This window comes from Triturus cristatus, chromosome 9 (assembly GCF_964204655.1).
Source record: "Triturus cristatus chromosome 9, aTriCri1.1, whole genome shotgun sequence".
NCBI classification, from domain to species: Eukaryota; Metazoa; Chordata; class Amphibia; order Caudata; family Salamandridae; genus Triturus; species Triturus cristatus.
In genome coordinates, this window is record NC_140592.1 from 1218217991 (window position 1) to 1218242660 (window position 24670).

The window sequence follows — 24670 nt, forward strand, 5'->3', positions numbered from 1 at the left end:
TAATTTCTTCATTAGATAGGCAGGACCCATCCCCTGAAGTGATTCAAACAGTAGGCACAGGTGGTTAAAGACTGCTCTTTTCCTGATAGGGAGCAAGTGCAGTTGTCGCAGAAGGGGTACTGACGGAGTTCGCGCAGGTTTATTGAGGGCTAGACACACTGCTGTATTTTGGACAACTTGCAACCTGGACAGTAAATCTTCCCTAATCTCTACCAGTAGTGAATTTCCATAATTTAGTCTGCTGACTAGAAGCGCCTGTATAAGGGCTTTACTGGCCGAGAGGGGATTCCAAGAGAATATTTTTCTCAGCATTCGCATCATACTGAAGCAGGTGCTCGAGGTGTTTTTCACATGCTCCTCCATGGAAAGTCTGTCATCAATTATGATGACCAGATTCTTCGCCCACTTTTTTGGTGTAGGAGCTTCCCAGAGTTCTACTGACCACCAATCAGGGGTCCATAACTCCTCTGCTTTTCCGAACAGCAGGATCTCCGTTTTATTGGAGTTAAGCTGTAAGAAGTTCTTACTCATCCATGTGGCTATTTTTAGCATGCAGTTCTTAAACTTTGCTCTGGTCAAAGCGGGATCCGTCTCTATGGGGACTGTCACTGGAGTGTCGTCCGCATATGAGATCGTATCAAACCCACAAGATCTAGTGATAGTGGGCAGAGAGGACACAGATGTTGAGCAAGGTGGGACTCAAAATGGATCCCTGAGGGACCCCCTTGTCCACCACCGTGGCTGTGACGTAAATGTGTCCAGTTGGACACATTGTGTTCTGTCGGCCAGGAAGCTGTGTAGCCATTTTAAGGCCATTCCTCTGAAACCAATCTCCCGTAGCTTATCCAAAATGATTCTATGAGAGATGGTGTCAAAAGCTGCCGACAAGTCAAGAAGAACTAGCATCGTGGGTGTACCCTTGTTCAGAGCCATCCTTATCATGTCTGTTACTTCAGTCAATGTGGATTTGGTGCAATAAAGCGCATGGAAGCCTGACTGAGAAGGATCGAGTAGGTTGTTTTGTTCCAGATAGCCTGAAAGTTGTTTGTTAATCAGAGTCTCCATACTTTTAGAGCAAAATGGGAGGAGAGAGATGGGCCTATAATTTTGTAGATCTGAAGGATCGGCTAGATGCTTTCTTTAAGAATGGCTTTATTTGTGCCTTCTTCCACTTAAAAGGAAAAGGGGCCGTCGCTAATGATATACTGCAGACTAACATGATTGAGTCTGAAAGGGCCGGTGCGAGAACTGAAATTATGAAAGGGGGGCCAGGCCTAACGGGGAGCCTGATTTAGTGTGCGCTAATAAGGACAGTACTTGCTCAGTGGTGATAACTGAGAAGGATTCTAAGCAGAGAGAACAAGGGTCTTCCGGGGGCTGTACTACTGCCCTAAGAGCCTCTTACGAACCAAACCAACTATAAATATTATCGACCTTTTGTTTAAAATGGTTAGCTTAGTCGTCACATAGCCTTTGCGTAGGCGGGAGGGAGGAGTTTTTTGCTCTGGGGTTAGTGAACTCCTTGAGGATCTTAAAGGGCTCTTTGGAAGAGCTCTTTGCTTCAATGATTCGAGTGCCTAAGTGCGCTCTTCTGGCTATATTACAGCTACTTAGATATGCTCTATGTGCTGTTCTGTAGGCCAGTTTATCCCCCTCCAACTTTGTTTTTCTCCATTTTCTCTCCCTAATCCTGCATGTGGCTTTCTTTCTTAAGGCTCTCTGAATACCATGGGGCTGGGGCTGCCCTTTCCCAGATCTTAGCTACCCTGAGCAGGGCGATGATATCGAGGGCCTCAGTTACAGAGGCCTCCAATGTTTCCAATGCTGTATCACTGTTCACACAGTTATTAAATGACGAAGCAGTGTAAGCCGAGCTAAATGATGTTGATGTCACTTTCCTTCAAGATCTACAGGAACTCCTACAGCATTGGGGCTGGCTTGCTGGTTTAAGAATATCTAGGGAGAATCCTAGAGCCAGATGGTCAGTACAGCTTAGTGCCAAGGGGGGGCTCTACTACTAGATCCTGGATGTTCATAAAGATGGTTTCCAGCGTATGTCCCGCTATATGTGTAGGGCTGAATACTCTAGGGAAGAGGCTTAGCGACTCCATAGCTGCTGTTAGGCATGCAGAATCTGAGTTGGAGATGGTGTCTAGATGATGATTGAAGTCTCCTACTAGTAGGAAATTATCTGCTTGCAGGGTGTAGGGGGCAAGGCTTTCCAATAATGAGGTACAGAAATATTTCTTATTTTCACTGGGAGGATGGTAAACTACAGCTCCTATCCACCTCAAGCCATGAGCAGGCCTCAGCCTGAATACCATTAACTCAATGCTAGGGGTACAAACAGTGTCCAGGATCTTAATTGTGCTGCGATAGAAGCGTGGCAATGGCCAGACCTCCTCCCCTCTTACCTATTCTGTCTAATCTTGCTACTGTGTATTCTGCAGGGAAAGCAATTGCCAGAGCTGGGGTGGATTGATTATGCAGCCAAGTCTCTGTAAAGAGACAGATTTCTGGTTTCAAATCATCCAGCATGTCGCAAATTTCATCTGCATGCTTAGGAAGAGATCTGGCATTAAGGTACAGGCCCTGAAAAGTACCTGCTTGCCCTTCCTTATTCTGCTTTCCCTCCCTGGACGCCTGATTGTTTAGTGCTCAATGGTTTATGGGGTAAGGGTGAAGGGGGCCTGTTATTTGCGGTGAGTAAGCCGTGGACCAATCGCACTGTGGGCATTTACCGGAGTGGAAACCATTTTCTACTGATATTTTCCCTTTACACCCCGTATTGATAGCCTTATCCCCCAATTCCAACATCACAGCTTTAGAATAAGTTAACGGGGGCATTTGGAATACCTGTGTAAAAATAGGCAAAGTTTCCTGTCAGCGTCCAGGAGTGGCGCAGACGGGCTTGCCTTAGGCGCATCAGCGGCGCGTCCGCAAACGCATTGAATTTATGCCTCGGGATGCAGAGTAAACACTAGAGCGCTATCTGCTCTAGCCGGGCTACCTCTCTCCACTCAATCAGTCTGATGCCAAGACCGGGGTGGACCAGAAAGTTGCCTTACTTCAACAGTGTCCCCAATAATATTGCACAAAGTCCTAATGAATCAGCAAGCGATATTACAAAGGTTAAAAACACGGATACATTTCAAACACACTTAAAATAAATGGTTGTTAAAAGAAGCTTTCAGAATTCTAATAGTGCCTGCTACTCGGCTGCGCATCCGCGAACGCGGTGAATTTATGCCCCGGGACGCAGAGTAAACACTAGAGCGCTAACTGCTTGGAAAATGGCGACCAATGGCAGCTCGCTAGGCTCTATCCAGGCTACCTCACTCCACTCAATCGGTCTGATACCAAGACCGGGGTGGACCGGAGAGTTGTCTTACTTCAACAGTGTCCCCAATAATATTGCACAAAGCCCTAATGAATCAGCAAGCGATATTACAACGGTTAAAAACACTGATACATTTCAAAACACACTTAATATAAATGGCTGTTAAAAGAAGCTTTCAGCATTCTAATAGTGCCTGCTACTCCCAATGAAGGTACTCCTCTGACTTGGGCACAGGAAGAACTCTGCATCATTGATGGAAAACCCAAAAATGTCAGGAGTTCAGCCATCGTCAGACGTGGTCTACAACGGACTAAAGAGATGCCACTGTTAATGCAAATGTATCTAGACTTCAACTGGCTGGAAGACATCAACCAGGAAGTGAACCTTTTGAGGAGCGGAATCATGACCAGGACCATAGTGAGTCCGCAACTTAGAAGAGGATTGAGATCTCGGACTACTTCTTACGCTCACGGACTTAGAAGATCTCCTCTTGTTCCAGAAAGACCTTTGAGTGCATAGGGGCATCCTTGTTGCACGATTTAGAGTTAAGGCTGGAGCTCTTGCATCACAAAAATATTTTGTGTGGGTTAATGACCGGCACCTGCTTCTTGGAGTCTTGGCATGCCTTGAATCCAACAGTTTTAATTGGGGACACTGTTCTCTAGCAGACTGTCACACTGCCATAGAAACTTAGAAGTAGTAGGAAGACCGATGAAGTTGGGAGGGGTGCTTTGAATACGAGTTGAAGGGAATGGAAAGAAAGGAATTCACAACAGCACAAAGAGAGGGTGCTTATACATGGCTCCACTTTGCCACTTCCTTGGCACTCTGGAGTTCCCATGGAGCCACACACCACTACTTACCAGTAGGCAAGAGCAATGTTCCAAAAAACTCCAAATGCAGTCTGGCAACTTGGGATATTCTTAAACTGAAGAACCTTCAGTTTTTAGTATTATCAGAAAGTTTCTTATTTGAACTGTTGATTTAGTTTTCAAAAATAATGTAAGTTAACTATTCCTTAAGAAGCTGAAGTTTCCATCAAGAGAACCTCTGAATTGTAGGATTTCAGCTTTAAGGAATTGGTCTCTACCAGTGAATGACCTCTAATGCAGCTAGAAGCAGATCGGTCCCCAATTCCTTTTTTTAGTCATTTGTTTTTCAGGTTTTACAGAATTAAATCACAAGCAGTCTGTCAATAAGGGTTCCTAATTCTTGCTCAACCTTTATGTTAAGAGCAAGATGGATATCATTGGTATATGTGTGAAAGGGCAAATACCACATCCTGCAGCAGATGAACCAGTGAGTTAGGTAAAATTATCAAACAAAAGGCAACATGAGGAACCCTGAGGGACTCCCCATGGAACCAGTTTAGACAAAGGCAAAGCAGTCCAAATGCTCTAACAACTCAGCTGAGATTGCGTTGTCCTCAATTAAAGCGGAACCCTTTGTGAAGAAAGCAGAACCTTCTTTGCTAAAAACCCTGGTTCATTAGGAATCATAAAATACTTAGCAGACGGATTATGTAGTAGATATGTTTGCAGTGAGCTTGGAAATCGGATCCTCCAAATTGGTGGAAAAGTGGGACAGCCACCACCCCCAATGGAATATGGGGTGGTAAGTCAGATGTTTGGAGGCAATTGAGTCAGCACATAATTGCAGCAACTGGGTCTGAGCAAGGTGAATACGTTCCCACTGCGGCAGAGAAAAGAGCAGTACATTTGTTTGGGCATCTGGATTGGTTGAGAAAGATGTCTCCATCAGGAAGGTTGTATGCTGAAATTAACTTGGAACTTCCTGTAATGGTTGTGGAACTGCCTCTCTGGGGAGAGGAGGGGGCCACTAAGCAAGACACAGCTGTGTTCTTCTTAAAGCGTTCTAGGTGAATTTGACCTTCTCTCAGAACAGCCTTTCACCATCGAAGGGTGCATCCGTGAAGACTGCCTGGACAGCTCCCAAGACGCCAATGGAAAGCATCCACATGTGGTGATGTAGCATGAATGCTGTGCCCAAGGATTAAAACAGGTTATGACATAAATCAAAACCGAACTTCAGGATTGGTCTCAGGGCATCCAAACTGTCACTAAAATTGAACGTTTCAGAACATGAAGCTACAGCAAGGTACAACAATCTGGTAGATCAAAAGGCTCTGCAGGCAACAGATAAGTGACTATTCCCTTGTTACTTATTCCCACTACTCTTTGTCAAAGGTGACTGAAGGAAATGCAGATGAGCGTGCTTAGCTACTGTGTGAATAAAACAAATGATGTGGATAATGAATACATAATTGGGGGGGTTGGGGAGGGGGGGGGGGGTGCAATGGACCACACAGTGGAGGAGCTCCTGTGAGCTGGCGACCCATGGCACTCTATACATCTTTTCATCCGGCCTGATAAGATGCTGGAGGCGACCCCAAGTACGGTGGATCCGCCTTGGACAGACTTGGGTTGGTTTCCAGGTCCTTTGGTCGCCGTACGGATGCCGGAGCAGACCCAGCGAGGAGAGAGCGAGCATGCAGCTTTGGTCTTCACTGGGGCAGGCCCTCCCACGGACAGAATCCCTGAAGGCCCGAGAGGATCGGCGGTGCAGAGAAGATGAGCGCCCGCCGCACCTCTTGTGATCTCTGGTGCCAGTGGGTGAGGGAGCATCTACACATGTAGTGGTAACACCGCGGCCGATACGGAGCAGATTCCGGGCCTTGTGGCAGTTACGCGAGAGCCCGATCAGACGCGGCAGAGCAGGAGGGAGCCTGCGGTGGTGGCCATACTGGAGATAAGCCTACCTATAAAGGAAATTCCTGAGGGCCCTGAAAGTCTGCGGTGCTGGGTGGGTGAGTGTGCCCACCGCACTGCTAATATTCCCTGGTCCCGGGTGATAAGGGAGAATTACGGGTCGGCCCAGACATCTGGGCAGCACAGCAACAATCGTTCCGTTTGACTGCAGGACAGCAAGCAGTCACTGGGTGGGAGTCCGATATTGGCTCTCACATGGGAGTTCTCTTTGCGGCAGGAAGGAATGGTCCCTGGGCCCCACGATTCAATATGAGGAGGAAGAGGTGAGACTGCGGCTGGGGCACCCTCTGGCTTTGTAGAGGGCCAAACCCATAACGGCTTGGCCCACAGCGGCGAGGAGTGGAGGTTGAGTCGGTACATTGCGCAGCCTAGGCACCCCGGTGACAAAGGCCAGGAGGGACTACGAGCAGACACACGTGACCCAAGGGACCTTGCAACATTCGCCCCCCAGGTTGCAAGCGGGCAAGTGCCAGGGGGTAAGGCAGCTGAGAACTGAGGGGCAGAACCTACTCGGCGGGGACCTGGGGCTGAAGCCTGTGCCAAACAGCCCGCATCTGAGAAGTTTGAACCAACTGAGAGCTGGGGCATCCACCCAAAGCACTGGCCCTACATAGTGGGCCACATTGGACTGCAGGTTGGCCGTCTTGTGCGACCGGAGTGCGGTGCCTGGGCGACCTACCTCGGGGTCCTCATTCACCCTGGGGCACGTTTACGGACCAAGAACTCAACAGGGCACCGAACTACCAGTAGGGGAGGTCGTAAGGAGTGGCGACCCCTGATGAAGGTGGTTCCTGACCACAATCCAGACAATAGTAGTAGACTGAAGGACATGGTGAAACACAAGGGACACTTACCGCCACAAACAAACAAGATGGATAAGTATGCAGTCCTTAGGCCTCACTAAGGGGAGGCAACCCTTCCTTTGGTTCCAGGAGCCTCAGGGGAACCCTCCCTGGGGGCGATTATGGCGGCGATACAAAGCCTTCAATCCTCCCTGGAACCCAAAACAGACTCGGTCACCATCGAAGTGGGGCTCCTTTAGAGATGTCAGACAAGGCACAAACCGGCAAAAAACAACATCCGAGAGCCCCCAAACCTCCTCGAGGTCCCTGGCGGAGCAAGTGTGCAAACTCACTAAGCAACAAGAGGATTTGGAAGCAAGAGTTGAAGACCAGGAAGGGAGGTCCAGGCGCTATAATATACGCATAGTATGGGTGCCTGAAGGAGCGGAAGCACAAAGTGTTGACGTATTTGTGGAAGACCTGATCACAAATCATCTGAGACACAAACGTCTACCGAAGTTCTTCACGGACGAGAAGGTACAGAGGGTTCCGATCCTGCCGCCGAGACCAGGGGCCCCACCACGTACCATCATAGCCTGCAAGTTCAACTTCTGCGACCGCCATGTCATCCTGCAAGCAAACAGGGCACAAGGTGACCTTAAATATGAAAATTCCACAATTTGCTTTTTCCCTGACTTTACCTTCCGGGTTCAGAAACGGAGGAAGAGCTTTGAGTAAGTCAAGAGTGCCCTTAGAGAAAAGGACTTAAAATACATGATTCTATTCCCTGTCAGGCTAAAAGTTCTTGCGAAATGGAAATCCTGGTTCTTCCACTCCCCAGCGGAGGTGCGGATGGGTGGCGCACGCAGGAGTCTCGACACCCAAATGGTCAGAAGAGACCCCAGCCTCGAGGGATGGAGACTCCTCAGGCAATGACAACGACGAGCGGAACCTGGAACGATCCCAGACTGCCTCATAGCTCCAGGATGTGCAACGGATGCCACCAAAAAACTTGGGACTCGCTATCAAAATAGCCTGCGGGGAGATCAAAGAAATATAAGGGGATGAGCGGTATGGTGCACATGGGAGCCGTGGGGTTGGAGGGGGGGGGGGGGGGGGGTGGAGGGGGGGGTTGGACATGGGCCGGCAGAGCATCACATGGGACTGAATGGTGCTAATTGACGATCATGATCATTCCTCAAACCGCTGACCACTAGGCCATAGTCAAAGGGTAGAGAATGTAATGATCCCAGAGGTACAGTGGGGTGTTTACAGATCGAGCCGGCGCACGGAGAGGAAATGCTAGGGCAGCCACCCCCCTGACATGGCGGAGGGGGGTGTTCAGTTACAGCTGATAGGCGGTCTGCAAATTGGGGTTGTGGGTAGTTTTAGTCCCACAGTGCAGGGTTGGGGGAGTTAAGGGACACATTCACTTTTTTGGGATTTATCACAGCAGTTGTATGAGACAATGCTTCCGGACGGGGTATGCCTTGGGGGAGGGAAAATTCACATCCAGTAACCAGACACTCCGAGGCAAACCGGGCACAACATACGCCACATTAGGTGATGGAAACACAAACAAAACGCACTTAAAATCATATCCTGGAATGTAAATGGCTTGGGGTCCAAGATAAAGCGCACTCAGGGTCTCAGGGAGTAGGGCTCCTTCCTGCTGCAACATATACCCTAGGGAAAACATGGAGGGATCCGCTAGGCAGATTTGTGCCTCTGACAGGGAAATGGGATGGGAAAACTCTGAAACTTGGTTCAGTATACACCCAGCTAGGGCTACAAGGGGACAGTCTATCCGCCCTTGGCGCGTTACTCCTCGAGCTGCCCGATGGGATCCCTGATCCTGGGATGCGATACCAATGATGACATCTCCGCCTCGGAGGATAGGTTGCTGGGGAAAGCAGACACGAAAACAAGGACCCGACTGGGTAGCTTTGTTGAGGCGCTAGGGTGGGTTGACTTATGGAGAGCCCAGAACATGACGGAACGCCAATACACACATCTATTGGCATGGCATGAAAGCATGTCCAGACTCGACTATCTGTTCAACTTCAGGAAGGACGTGGGGTGCTTTCGATACATCTAACAAGGGGTATATCTGACCATTTCCCGGTGGCCACTTGATGGAAGAGTTACTTACCTTCGATAACGATATATCTGGTAGAGACACGGTCTAGCTGCAGATTCCTTAACTTAGAATATCCCCAGGTGTCAGACTGGATCCGGAAAATCCTTTTTCACAGCAATACCTCTGCACACCGGGAGGCAGCGCCGCTCGACTCCGTCCTGACATTGCCCACGACGTCTTCTAGAGGTGTGCTTATCTCCTCACTCTAGGGTAGGGTATATTGCTCTGCCTGGGGCCCTTCGGAATCCCCTGTTTGGTTGGTAGTGTGTTATCGTATCCTTCCTTTATAGCTGGGGGTCTTGCTTGGATTTTGAGCCCTTTGGCTCTCCACTCATCATTGTTTTTTGGCTGGTTAAAGTCTCTGCTTTCCACTGTCTACTCATGTTGCTTCTCTGGTGTTCAACATGCGTGGGGTTCTTCTGCTTTTAATTCCCTCACACCGCCCATGCCTGTGCTTCTTTCAATGGCAATCGGTTAGATTGGAATTCTCTTGGTGTTCCAGTCCTTTAATCACCGTAAGGTCTGGGTAGTGAACTTTGAAGTGGTCCTTCACTTCTAATCACTTGTCTGGCAGCATGTTCCTTCCATATTGTGATTCTTTCCACTGCCCTCCTATGGTAACAAGCGCTGTCTTCCTTGTCCTGTCGATTGTACACCGGCCATAGCCCTCCCACACTGGGGCACAGCTTGGCACTTTGTTCGACCAATGCTTACAGCGCAGGCTCTGTGAGCTCACTCCAGTACTTTCTGGTACTGGGTGCTTTCTCAAATAATTTTGTACCTCGTTATACATAAAAAAAACTTTAAAAAAATAAACAATTATCACACACTGTTTCTATGCTATCGTCATTTTTTGTCATGGCTCCGCGTTATGGCGCGGAAAAGTTTCCTGTAGAAAACAGACGTCAGCACGCCGTGGGCAGCTTAAATGGCTCCATTGACATCACTTCCGTGGGCGACGTCAGGACGGAGCAGAGCGGTGCCGCCTTCCAGCGTGCACAGGTATTGCTGGGATAAAGGATTTTCCGGATCCAGTCTGACCCCTGGGGTTATTCTAAGTTAAGGAATCTGCGGCTAGATGTCTCTATCACATTCAGGAGACAAACAGTGGGAAATGTTCTGCTGCCCTTGCTGGCGGCATGGCATTTCACAGACAAAGTTTGCGGAACAACTGAAGGAAGGTACCGAGAGGTACTTCCAGCAAAACAAGGGGTCAGTGGACTCCTGCTGCACCCTCTGGGAAGCATACAAACCGGTGATACGTGGGCAATACCAAGCACAAGTCAGGGTAAAGAAGAAAGAGGACAGACCGAGACTACAGGCATTTGAACAAAAAGTAGTGACCCTCGAGGCTGAGTTAGTAAAGGGGGGGGGGAGGTGGTGGGGGGGAACAGATGAGTAACTCGACACACCAATTACGCATTGTACAACAGGCACTGCAAGATATCACAGAAAACGCAGCAAGGGCTCACGCGCTAGCATTTAGAGGAGGCTCTATGAAGTAGGGGAAAAGGCCTAAAAAAGTATTGCCTCGCTCGACAAGAGGGACATCAAAAGAGGGTGGGTGACGGAAATTCTTGACCTAAAAGGGGAGGTGCACAAGGTAGGCAGTGAAATTGCCGAGGCATTTGCAGCTTTCTACTAAAACATATATGCCTACAAATCAGACTGATCTAGCTCAGATTGCAAAGAACTCCTAGAAGCTAATCCCTGACGAACTACGACAGAGGCTCTAGAAAGCGACTTGACGGTGGAAGAAATAGTGGGGGCTCTTCAGGGACTGCAATCCGGGAAAGCACCTAGCCCGAATGGTTTGCCCCTTGAACTGTACAAGAGGACAGCTCAGAAAATAGCGCCGCACCTCCTGAACATGTTTCTGGAGGCCAGGGAAGTTGGGTCCCTCCTAGACGACCAAAGAACTGCCATTGTGGTAATCCCAAAAAAAGGCAAACCACCACGATGCGGCAGTCATCTCCCTCGATGCCCGTATAGCTTTCGACAGTGTGGAGTGGAAATACATCTTTGCTGTGCTGCCTCGGCTGGGCTTTTGCCCCAACTTCTGCTCCTGGGTTCATCTACTCTATGAGGTGCCGCAAGCCAGGGTGAGGGTAAATGATTACAACTCCTGCGTTTTCGAGCTGCGAAGTGGCACACGACAAGGATGTCCCCTGTCTCCCATGATTTTTGCCGTAGCCCTTAGCGGCTTGGGTCTGTGGAGACCCGTTAATCTGGGGTATCACAGTGGAGGACAATTTAGAGGAGAAGATTTCTCTTTAAGCGGATGAGATCTTGCTATATATGGCAGAACCCCGCTTCTCGATAACGAGAATTCTGCACATCTTTGACCTTTCTGGGAGCTATGCCAGCTACCAAATCAACTGGGACAAGTCCCTAATCTTTCCACTCTCCTTCGGAAAACTGTCCCTGCCACTCTGGTGTCCAGCCCCGTTGGCAAAGAAAGCATTCCTGGTTCGTAATTTACTTCTCCAGATTGACCGCTTCCAGGCTGATGCTAACCACTGGCGCACACTACCCCACTCACTAATGGGACCGGCAGTCCTTTTTAAAATGATTCTCCCACGCATGCTCTACATTTTTCAGAACACACCATTCAGGATACCAGACTCCTACTTCCCCAGAATCAATGGCATTCTGAGATCCTTACTATGGGATGGGGGGCAGCCCAAATACGGTACCAGACCTGCGAGCCTACTAATGGGCCTCTCAGCTGGTGGTGGTAAATTACTGGGCATTTCGGGGACGGAATGAACCAGCATTTAGGGTGGATCGCCTGGCCATGGAAAACAGGGGTTACCCGGTGCACCAATACGGGAAAGTCAGGAGTGGTTTGATCCCACCCCACACCAAGGCAGAACTGCAGGCGTGGAAAGCATCCAATGAATGTCTGGGATGGGGCAATAAACTGACAGCATAGACCCCACTCTGGGACAGCGACAGCCTGGGGGAGGTTTACAAATTGCGCACCCACACACAATGACACACAATAGGAATAGACAAACTGGGAGATGTCTGGAGAGCGGGTACACTAGTGACGTTCGATGTGCTGCAATCAGAATACGAGCTGGTGCACTGCAAGATTTTCCGGTACCAACAGCTACAGCACGCCCTGAAATACAATTTACCAGAGGGGGAGCTCATCCCAGACTAATCCCCCAAGGAAGATCGATTGATACTAGACCCTATGCCCACCAAGGCAGTTTCCTTAACTTACAGGAAGATAATAAACAACATGCCGGACTGTCCAGTCTCACTTAGAGTCCCCTAGATGAGGAGTGGAATGAGGTGTTGCAGAGCTCCAGAGAGTTTGCTATACGAGCACGGTTTCGCCTGGAGCAGCTTCGGATACTGCATAGGTCCTACCTCTCTAGGTCAAGGGTGTTCAAGATGGACCACAGTGATTCCGCTGAATGCCCCAGGAGTTGTGGCAGTGTGGGCATGTTCTACCACACACATTCGACTTGTCCACTGATCCAAAAATTTTGGCCTGAAATTGTAGTGATAATGAGGGAAGTAACAGGCCTACCTGTCCCACTCAAGGCCAGATGGCTGCTACTGGGCGTGTCGGGAGAAGAGAAGTGGCCCAGTCACGTGCATACTAGGGTCAACATGGCTGCAGGGGTGGCGAAGAGCAACTTAGCCAGGCCCCCAATGACCAGAAGGAGGACCGGGATTTGTGCCAACTAGGGGAACACACAACCTACCGCTCCCGAGGCTGCCCATGTAAATTTGATCTGGGGTCCATGAAAAAAAACACAGGGGCACCAATGGCCAAGTAGAGGAGGGACATGGGGCGGTCATTACCACATTAAAGGTTTGGGCGCGGAGGGATCGAAACCTACCCCAATTTGTCAGGGATCACTCAAAGGTAATAGGGCTGGTCACATATTGTGCTCTAATGTGGAGAAGGCCCCCTGCGAGCTGCCCTTAAACGTTTATCGCATTGCTTATGATTGATTTGTGCTCTTAACCAACTGCTTAATAAAAAAAGATTATAAAAAAAATAAGGAAGACATTAAGGCAGTAATTCATAACGTCATATGGATTCCAGCTGGGGACAACCTTTTAACTGTAATAATGCATCTCTCTGATAAATGCTCAATTCGATGATTTGAATTTAAAAAAAAATCCACTAAAGTCCTCAAGTCCAGGGATGCTATAAGTCTTGTGAACACACATCCTCCAACTGGAGACACATGATTGGAGACCTAAATTAAAAAAACATGACTTTCTACCTGAACAAAAACCATAAATGTTACACTCCGAGAAAATAAAAACAATACAAATGTATATGCATGCCTCATTCAAAAATGATTCTAAAATACAAATAGGAAAACATCAAAAAGAGATTAGTTTGGAAAAGTAATTTTAGTCATTAAGGAGCAAACAGTTGAGTGCAGTCACTGCTGAAGACTGGATTACGTCAAATGAACTTGAGCATTGATCACAGGAAAAAAATAAGAACATATTTAAATTTCCTTACCTGCCCCTGTTTATGAGGAGAGAGGTGGACGGGGTCTTGTCTCATCAGCCGGCCAGTTGGGCTCTCTCTGAAGGATGGCAGAACCTTGGAAACTGCTGGGAGATGGCAAGTTGGTTCTGAAATACACAAATGCATGTGAGGAAGTGGAATGAAACAGTTAAAAGGATTATAAAATGTAAACTGACAATGACCACCATTTGTAATGAAAACAAAAAAACAGGCAATGGAATATTTACCACAAAGGGGCTGTATGGCTTGTAAGGGGGTAGTGAGGATGATCAATGCTCTCTACGACGAAGGACAGCATATCTAAACCACAGCCAAGCATTCCACATACCCTCCAGACATCTCTGTCCCGCCCAGCTCACCTTTGCCTCTGTCCCCAGGATCCACAAGTCCAGAACCAGAGGAAGTTACTTCTCCTAACTCGCTGCCAATACCTGGAACATCCTGCCCATCCACCTCAGGAAATCCGCATCGGTGACCCAATTCAAGAAGGACCTCAAGACCTGGCTTTTCTAATGATACTGCCCCCAGAGGGACCAGCAGCGCCCCCCAACCAAGCGCCTTGAGATCCTCACGGGTGAGTAGCCGTGCTCTATAGGACCCTGATCGATTGATTAGAGACACAAATATCTAGTCCAAATTGGTAGTGGCATGAAGTACTTTAAAGTAACTTGGTAAGCTGTATCCAATTCTTGGTCTAAAATTCTAAGTTATTTAATCAATTTTTTAAATTTCTCACTGAGTAGCTCAGATACAACCCTGAAACATTAAAATAATATTGTATCTAGTACCAAACATTACAAAAGTTCCCTCTGGACCACAAAAGGAAAATCAGACTGCCATAAGTTAAACTAAGAGGATTTGGAAAAATCTATGGGGGAAAAGGAACATACCACAGAAGGAGTTGTTTAAACAATGAAGACTTTTAGTTGGGCACATTTACTTCCCAACTCTAAAAAGTGTGATGTAACTTTCAATTGTGCTACAAGAACTGCCCCTACTGTGGCTGTCTGTTATGATGTACTTCATGCAAGTACTAGGCAGAACACCCTATCCTTCCATGTGGTGCAATTTTGTTTTAGGCTATGGGTTGTGAACCACAAACAGGTGGAACAGTGATTATATTCAATTACTAACTCTTTTGGCTCAAATGAGTAAAACATCTGAGATTGGGCAGTCATAGCTATCATGGAACACAACAAATGCCATAAATTGTGCCATGCACCACCTTGTTCCCTTGATAACTTATTTGTGTGTTATTTGCAGAACAGGGATTTGAGAATGGTGGTTGGCACAAGATATTCTGTGTGCTGGTAACCATTCTCAACTGGTGGTTTTTTTTTTTACACATTTGAGACAGAACCATAACTCAGATTGTGTATTTTTCCAGTGACATTGTTTTTTAAATTGCCATTAGCCAAGTCCCAATCTATGTTCAACCTACCCCCTCAGACACTCGCAGTGCCTGGCTGTGCTTTTTTCCCCAACATTGCCTGAATGAAGCTCGAGAATTACTCACAAAATGTCCATCCATTTTTGATATATAAAATGGCTGCTTGTGATCTTCCCTTGACTTGTGCACTGTTTTCTGTGTTTTTTCCTGTTAGCCTTGAGATTTCTATGCCTCTGAGTCACCTTGAACCCACCCCTAGCATCACTGTTGGAAATGGGGGTCTCTAGTTGGCAGGTTGTTACCCTCTCCCAGTAGGGACTCTTGTTCCTAGTCAGGATAGGGGAGTTACACTTCAAAAATTACCCCTGCTCACCCACTTGGTAGCTTGGCATGAGCAATCAGTCTCTCTCTAAGGCAGTGTGTAAAGCATAAGTACATAACCAGCAGTAATACAGTGTAAACACTACAAAAGGACACCACACCAGTTTAGGAAAAAAGCTAATATTTATCTGTGTACAACAAAACCGAAATAATAAAAATCTGACAGTTATTTAAACTACTCATAAAGCAAAAATGGACTTTAAAAACAGTTCCTTGAAGTCGATAGCTGTGTTTGGAGCTATCACGGCATCATGAAGCACCAAATCCAACAGCTCTGACTGACTGTGGCGTCGCGGGCCCGCTACGGTGTCAGGAAGACTCGCAGAACAGTACCTTTAGAAATGCAGGGCGTCTGGGACCTCACAGTGAGCTCCAATCAATCAATCAGGGAATTGTAAGCGCGCTACTCACCCGTGAAGGTCTCAAGAAGCTGAGGGGGGGGAGGGGAGGGGGGGGTCAGCAGATCTGTTTAGGCTAAGAGCAAGGTCTCGAGAGTCTTCCTGAAGGTGTTCAGGGAGGGGGCGCGTCGGATGTCTGCCAGTAGCTCGTTCCTGGTCTTGGCTGCAATGTGAGAGAAGGATCTTCTGCCTGCTCTGGCTCTGTGGATGCGTGGGGTTTCGGTCAGTGCGAGGTTGGAAGATCGGAGGTTTCTTTTGGGTACGTGGAAGTTGATTTTGTCGTTGAGGTATTTGGGTCGGTTGTTGTGTAGGCATTTGTAGGCGTGAGTGAGGATATTGAAAGTGACTCTTTTTTGCACAGGGAGCCAGTGGAGACTTCGTAGGTATTGGCTGATGTGCTCGTGTCGGGGGATGCCGAGCACCAGTCTGGCAGCGGTGTTCTGTATTGTCTGGAGTTTGCGGAGTAGGGACTTGTTGATGCCGGCATAGAGTGTGTTTCCATAGTCCAGTCTGCTGGTGATGAGTGCGTGGGTGACTGTCTTCCTTGACTCAGGCAGGATCCACTTTAAGGTCTTGCGGAGGATGTTGAAGCAGCTGGAGGTGACTGGGTTGACCTGTCGGTTCATGGTGAGTGATGAGTAGAGTACGATGCCGAGGTTCTTGGTGTGGTCTGAGGGGGTAGGTGGGCTTCCGATGGTGGTCAGCCACCAGGTGCTGTCCCATGCAGAAGGGGTGGTACAAAGGACGAGGACTTCGGTCTCCTCGGCGTTGCGCTTCAGGAAGCTGTTGGTCATACAGACTGACGCCTTGCATTCCTTTCTGGAAGTTGAGTTTGGCAGTGGTGGGGTCCTTGGTGAGAGAGAGGATGAGCTGGGTGTCGTCGGCGTAGGATACGTTGTTGAGACAGTGTTGTCGGACGATGGCTGCAAGGGGGGCCATGTAGATATTGAAGAGGGTGGGGCTCAGTGATGAACCCTGTGGGACTCCGCAGGTGATTTTCGTGGGATCGGAGAGGAAGGGTAGGAGTCTGATCCTTTGGCTTCTTCCGGTGAGGAATGATCGGATCCAGTCCAGGGCTGTTCCTTGTATGCCTGCGTCGTGTAGTCTGGTGACTAGTATGTGGTGGGAGACGGTGTTGAAGGCTGCTGATAGGTCGAGTAGGATGCGGATGTCTGTGGCGGTGAGTAGAGCGGTCTCTGTGCTGTGGTCGCTTCGGAATCCAGACTGGGACGGGTCGAGGACAACGTTCTCTTCAATGAATCGTGTCAGTTTCCTGTTGACTCTTTTCTCTGCAACTTTGGCTGCGAAGGGGAGGAGCGAGGTGTTCTTGAGGTAGGTGGGGTCAGCTGTAGGCTTCTTGAGCAGGGGTCTGTCTTCAGCACGCTTCCAGTCTGGGAAGGTGCCTGTTTTGAAGATGGTGTTGATGGTGCGCTGTAGTTCTGGTGCGATGGCGGCAGCGGCTCTGTGGTAGATGTGAGGGGGGCAGGGGTCGGTGGGGGTCCCCCGAGTGGATGCTTTTCATGTTCGAGGCGGTGTCTTTGGCAGTGATCGGTGCCCAGTTGGAAATGGTGGGCTGGCTGGTGTTTCTGGGGGGGCGGGGGGCCGTCTGTGGTGCCTGGTGGATGGTCGATGAAGTTGTCGTATAGGTTTTTGATGTTGAGGTGGAAATAGGTTCCAAGCTTGTTGCAGAGGTCTTGGGATGGGGTGATGTCTGTGGCTTTGCTGCGTGGGTTGGTGAATTCTTGAAAAGAACCTTGGAGTTGGTCAGGATTTTGCTGTGGATGAAGTTCCTCTTGGAGGCTCCTATCTGGTTGTGGTAGTCCGTCATGGCATCCTTGTAGGTGGTGTGGTTTTCGGTTGTCTTGGTGTTTCTCCAGCTCTTCTCCAGGCGTCTGCAAGTGCGTCTGGCTTCCTGGAGAGCGGTAGTGAACCAGGCGGCTTTCCTGGGGCGTTGTCTGTTGCGTAGCGAGCTCGTCTGTGCAGTTGGAGATCCAGGTGTGGAGTTCTCTGTCTGCGTCATTTGCGTTGGCTCTGGAGGTCGGTGAAGGGATCGTCGGGCCCTTGACGTCGCATGCGGTGCAGGTCAAACTCTGTTCAGTTGAAGTCGGGAGCGCCGGCGGGTGTCAGGTTGCGGTGCGAAGTGCAGCGGTGCGGCGTGGATTGCCCAGAGGTGGCGGTACAGGCAGCAGCTCGGTGACTGTGTCCAGCAGCGTCGGTGAGACCATGGCTACGGTGCGAAGTGGGGCAGTGCTCGTTGAGAGTAGGTCAGGGTGCAGGCAGCGCCGTTGCAAAAGCGTAGTTGGCTGACTAACTGGAGTCGATGATGTTGGCAGGCCAAGGCTGCGGTGTGGGGCGGGGCGTTGTGTAACTTACAGGGGGTACCCCCAAACCATGGTGTATGCAGCTGCTTCAATGTCCACTTGGAGCATCGGTGAGACCAGGGCTGCAGTGTGATGCAGGATGGTGCTTCGTGTTCTCCACTAGCGGTGTCCACAGGTCACAGTGCAGGCAGCGGTGTCTGGGATACCAGGGCGCCAGTGTGATGCAAGGCGGTGCGGACTGCGGTGCCCACAGGGTCACTGTGCAAGCAGCGGCTCAGTGGCGGTGTCGAACGTTGTCATCTGTGAGACCAGGGTTGCGGTGTGAAGTGCAGCGGTGCCCTCTGTGGTGCCGTCAGGTCACGGTGGCAGCAGTAGCGTTGTTGTCGACGTTGGGTTGCTTTTTCTTCTGTTGCAGTGCAAAACACACAGCTCCCAGTGCTGGTAGCACATGAACTTCAAGTCTTTGTTTTTCTTGTTGAACAGGGGCCAAGCTCTACCTAATGCCCTTGGAGAAATTCAGGGAAAACAGACGCAGAAAGTTCAGTCCGGTCCTTTCACTGCCCAAGACAGAAGCAGCCACTGCAGGCCAACACAGCAAAGTGGTAGTCTCTCCTCACGGCTTCTCTAGCGCTACTTCTTGGCAGGTGTCTTGACCCAAAAGAATTCTAAATTTCTGAGGTCAGAGCTCCAATATTTATACCACATTTCCATTTGAAGTTTGCACAAAGTTCCACTGGCATACATAAACCAGTTCTGCCGGGCTCAGGCCAGGTTCACTCCAGGAGAGAGAGACAGCTTTGTGGACGGCATCAACAGTCTCTTCAGGTGCAATTGACAAATCCTCCCACTACTCTAAATGCAGCCACCCTGGGCCATCCTTACCAACCCGGGCAGAGATACACAGAGCCAATTTTACAATTGGTAACATCAAACAGAGAGAATTCACAGATCTTTCAAATATCCAGGTATGTTTTAAACCATGACTGGGACAGTATGTTTAGTAAAGGATTGGTTATGTGATTATAGAGACATTGAATTTTTCACAAGATCAGAGAACTATTGTTGTTTAGGCCGACTAGACATTTTTTCAAAGACTCAGGATTGTCCTTACCATCTAATTTTGAACCCCTAGTGCACCTTATGAGTGTGGAAATTATTGCTTCTGGGAAAACGGTCCTGAAGCAGTTTAATGATTCCATATAACATATTTGGCTCAAATCAGAAGGTTCTGCAGGACTGAGTGGGCAAAATACCCTTCTCGACAGACATGACTGTTGAGTCTGTAGTGCTTCATGAACACGTGTACCAAAGCCCACATAGCTGACTGACCAATGTACAGGACAGGCACCCCTTGTGCAAACACAGTGGTAGCAACTTTTGTCCTGGTGGAATAGGCTAATAAGCTTTCTGAGGGCTGCTTTGTAGCCAATGCACAGCAGATCTTTATGCAGAGAACAGTCTATCGGGAGATGGTCCGTTTTTGCACTGCCTTACATTTATTTGCTCAAGAGAACCCTAAGATGTGCTGATCGCCCATCCGATTTTCTTTGATGCAATTAAATAAGCTTAACGTTTTAGGGTCCAAACAATGAAGTCCCTCTCACTCCTAACAGCAGTGAGGTAGAGAAAAGAATGCCTGAACTGTGATAGCCTGTCTGACATGAAATAGAGTGACTAACCACTCTTGGTAGAAAAGAAGCTTGGATCCTCAACACCATCTTATTTGGACAGACAGTTGAATAAGGTGATTTGACCAAAATTGCCTACAGCTCATTCACACACATCAAGCAACAACTGATGCACACTGATTTATTTCTGGAGGTATCCCTTGCTGGCAGGATGACATCAATGACCTCAGCTGGTAGGTTGTAGGAGGTCAACTGCCGTTGCTCAGTTTCCAAACAGGAAGATGCAAACTAGTCAGACCGGGGATGCAGTACTCTGCTCTGCTGCTACACCAGAAGATACTCCAAAAGCAGCATTTTGATCAGAGGACAGATGTGCCTGCTTAGGAGTTCCAGGTACCACACCCTACTCGCCCAATCTGGTGCTACTAGGATGATTTGGTCCCAGTCATTCATAATCTTCAGAAATCAGGGCAGGAAAGGAAAGGCAGTGTAGACTTGGGTGTGAAGTTCTCACCAGGGTTGGACTGGGACAGAAATTAGACCTGGGCACTAAAATGACGGTGGCCCCATTAGTGAATTAAATAGCTTTAAAGTGTTTCATGTTTGCAAAATGGGGCAGTTTCGACTTGTAAAAACTCAAACAAAATGCTAGATGGAAGGCGTCTCCAAGAGAGCTGCTTTGAAAAGTGCTGACTTTGCGTTATCGGCAGTAGCAAAAAGATCTAGCCAGGGTTTTCCCCATTTCTGAAAGACACCACGTGCCATTTGACCTCTGAAGCAGAGCTGCGACCACCAGCACAGGGCTATGAAACCAAGTGTCATGCAATTTCAATGCCACCATCTAGTCTCCAGGCTCGACAGAACATGGGCTAGCCTGAGTAGGTAGAATTTGCCCCTCCCCAAGGAGTCGAGAGGTGAAAGATCTAAAATAGGACAAAGCCGTCTAGCTTTCTTTGGCATAAGGAAGTAACAGGTGTAACAACTAGTTGATAATTCTGAGGCCGGAACCCTCTCTATGGCCTCTTTGGCTGAAAGGGCCTGCACTTTCTGCTGCAAGACAGACAGGTTGTCCTCCGTGAGCTGCCCTGATGGTTGTGGAAGGTGTGGTGGGACAAAGAAATGTGGGGGCATAGTCCCAATGGAAAATTTGGAGGACTCAATTGTCTGAAGTGATAACCTGCCACCAAAGGAAATGAGGATGAGGAACCACACAACTGAAAGTACTTGGAAGGACTTGGGGGTGGGTTATCACCAGAGTTGGACTGGAACAGAAGTTAGGCAGAGCACAAAAAGGTGGCCTCATTAGTGAATTAGAAAGCTAAAAGTGTCATATGTTTGCACAATGGGACAGTTTGACTTGTAAAGAATCTGTGTAAGTGTTTTGCAAGGTTTAAGAGAATGCACAGATTTGGGCTTGTAACAGGCAATGTATGTTTTAATGTGAAAAGTGTCCTAGCAGACAGTGAAACTAGCACAAAAACTGAAGAAGAAAAAGCCCACACAATGACCTGTCAGACCAGACCGGAGGATCAGGATGTGAAGGTACAAGTCTTTCAGCTCCAGCGCTGATATGAGGTCGCTTAGGCGAAGCAGTGAGTGGGAATGGCGCACTGAACGGTGAGCAAGAGAAAGTGTTCAAAGAAGATGAACCTGTTTAATGGCCGGAGGTCCAGAATTGGCCGGAGTGAGCAGTCCATTTTGAAGATCAGGAAGCAGAGGCAATAAACCCTTTCCCATCTTGCTGTGTCGGTAAAGGTGGCGTGAGAAACCAGAGGTATAAACCATAAATAGCGTTGCCAAAGGTAAGTAACATACTTCGGATGGATACTTCTAACGGCGGGCTCGCCACTTTGTGAATAAATACCAAAACAGTACCTACCAAGGAGGTGGATTTGTGGAACGGCTCAAACCAAATTCAAAACGTCTTACAGGAACGAACGGTCGAAATGCCTTTCCCATAAGACCTGGCTGTCGAGGCAGTAATGCTTGGTAAACGTTTGCACGGATGCCTGCTTTGCAACATGAAAGAGGTTAAGGACCGGTAACTCCCCTTGCTAGCAGACCTGGCCCCAGTGGAATGGGACCTCAACTTCTTCAGAGGCTGTTTATTCACCCTCGCATAGCAGATCTTAATACAGAGAACTATGCATCTTGATAAGGTAAACTTCTACACTGCTTTGCCTTTCTTTGTCCCAGAGAACCCACTAAGCGCTGGTTGTTCACTGTGTGGTGTTACAGGTACAATCTATGTAGAAGATGAGGACTCTCCTAGGGGCCAAATGATGGCGCCTTTCTTCATGTTTCGAGGGATGAGTCAACGCAAAGAACACTGGAAAGGGTGATGGATTTTACGTCATGGAAAGCTGCTACAACCTCCGAAAGAAAGAGCTCCTCATCCCAAGCACCAGCTTGTCCATAAAGAAAGTGGCGTAAGGTTGCTGAACTGACAGGGCTTGATGCTTAGAAGAGGAGGTGGTAAGGTAGGCATTGGTGGAGTAGAGAATGCACATGGTGTGGACTGCGAGTCAGAGTTATTTTGAGGGTTATCTATACTTCCCTCTAAGTTATGCCCCAAGACTCTAGAGAAAGATGTAGATTTGACAATCCTCCTTTACACTGTAAATTAGTCGCTAAGATCTACCTCAGATGGAGTAAGCCTTCTCTGCTTGCTATTGCTACCTTTAGTGAGTCAAGTGTGCAAACGAAGTAACTTGAGTATTGAACTGGAATGTAACAATCTTAGGCCTCACAAACTCCTTATTCTCTAGTATGGTATCTGTAAACACTAGGAATTCTTAGAAACAGGCTCAGTTAAAGTAGAAAGTGTATAAGAATTCTTTGACAAAAACCCATCGCTTTGTCCAAACTTGCACTGTGTTTTGCTGGTAAAAAGAGCGTACAAGTTGGTTCTTCTAATAGTTGTTTGTAATATCCATGTACACACTTCCTTTATTCCTTTTGATGATACCACTGTGTATATTTAGATTCTGTGGAAAGTTATCTGAATATGTCCCTGAACTGTTGTCAGCAGGTCCTATTAACTTCATTTATCATATTTTGTTGGGATGTGAATTACAGATGGTAATACAGTAATCTGCATATATGCTTCATTGAAGAGCAGTCTTTCAACGCATGATAATTCTTTTTAAAAGTTAAGTGTGCGCCAGTTATTTGAGCGGATGCTATTTGAATTACAGTATGCTGCTTCCTTCAAGATCTGTGTAGAATTGGCCTGCACCAGTGGTCCTGGAACAATTTTCTGAAAAGTGGGTGGTGCCATCATTAATGTTACATCACTGAAGGCATAGATTGTGACAAATCCATACGCCACACAAAGAACCAGTGTAGCAAATGTATTTACAAACTAAGTGGTACAGGTGTAGTATGTTGCAAATATATTACTAAAGCATGGTGTTAGCACACCGCCGTTTAAAGACAACACATTTTCCACCGAAATAGCTAGTAAATGTGCACAGACACAGTTTTGCTAATAACATTATGCAACACACAAATGTGTGGAAATCGGGTTTCAGCGGATATTGCATTTGCGCATCACAAAGTGTATGGATTTGTTCTGTTCCTATTAAAATCTTCGATTTCTCAATACTTCAGAATTTTTAAAACAATGTGCTTCATTTGTGCTTTCCTTGCTGCTAATGTATTCTGTTCAATTTGTAGAGTTCATTTAAAGGAATTTATATTTTTTATTGTGTGCTAGAAAAAAACGACATCCCGCAGCCTTCCCTTTCACACACCTTGTACCCTGAAAGACTGTTGCATAGTTTACTTTACAATGTCCCCATTTTGCAGTCTCCTCTGAAATCTGGACATGGCCAGAGGTACCCTTGAAGTTGGGCCCACTGAGACTTAAGATCCCACTGCAGAGACCACATGTGCCACCTGGTGTGGATACAGGAGGACATCAGTCCCAGCAGCCTTCTAGTCGATCGCACTAAAATACAGGACAGAGGCTGAAAGATCTGGATCACAGTCTGAATGTTCTCGACTATTGGGGGAAAGGCATGAAACTAAACCAAGTTTATAATGGTTCAGTTGAAGGGGAGTTGAAGAAGGAGTCAGGTGCAACTTCGGACTACTGATAGTGAACCCCAAAGATGATTGAATGGTCGACATAGTCTGAAGGTGTTTGACAACTGCCTGAGGCGAGTCCGCCTTTAACAGCCAGTCATCTAGTCAGAGGGTAAGACTGATCCCTAGAGATGTGTTGCCACAGCTTTGGTGAACACCTGAGGTGCACTGGTGAGGCCAAAGTGGAGCACAGCAAACCGAAAATGTTCCTGTCGCACCACAAGCAGCAAGATGGGTATATGCAAATATGTATCCTGCAGAACCAAACCTAACCATCCAGTTTCCAGGTTCAAGGACAGACAGATAAGACCTGGGGCAGGTTGGGCATTCTGAATCTTTCCTTCTGAGGGAGAGACTGCAGGTCTAAAATAGGATGAAAGCCTCCATTCTCCTTTGGCACAAGAAAATAGCGGGAATAACCACAAACCAATTCTGGCACAGGCACCCGCTCAACAGCCCCGAGGGCCACAAGGGCTTGCACTTGCTGCCGTAAGTGGGACAGATGGTCCTCCGTCAGCCGTTACGGGGATGGCGAAAGGTGGAGTGGCTAGGAAGGGCAAGGAGTATCCTTTCTGGACAATCAGCAGGGCCCACCAGTCTGATGTTATGTCCTGCCAACCTGATAAGAATCGTTGGCATCCTGCCTCCAACTAGGCGTCTGTGCTCAACCAAGAGCAAGATAAAGGGATGGCTGGTGGGGTTATAGAGGATACAGTGGACTGACAGGGTGTTGTCCCTGTACGCAGGAGCGGTGGCTGCCACAGCCTTGACCATGAAACTGCTGGACACCTTGCTGAGGCTGCAGTGGCTGTTGGTATGGGGTACCTCTGCCAAAACTGTGAGGAAAAACAGTGGGGTTGAGGCAGCTGGCAGGCCATATAAGTCCAGGGAGTGCGATGTGG

General features: G+C 48.1%; 1 protein-coding gene across 5 annotated transcripts in view; it reads right to left on the minus strand.

The window, feature by feature from the left end:
- SIPA1L1 (signal induced proliferation associated 1 like 1) overlaps positions 1-24670 on the minus strand; it is an 820039-nt gene that overhangs the window by 151863 nt on the left and 643506 nt on the right. For all 5 annotated transcript variants that reach the window (XM_085627288.1, XM_085627286.1, XM_085627287.1 and 2 more), the window contains one exon: positions 13553-13668. In XM_085627288.1, the coding sequence (XP_085483414.1) occupies positions 13553-13668 (116 nt within the window). The remainder of the gene's footprint in view (positions 1-13552; positions 13669-24670) is intronic.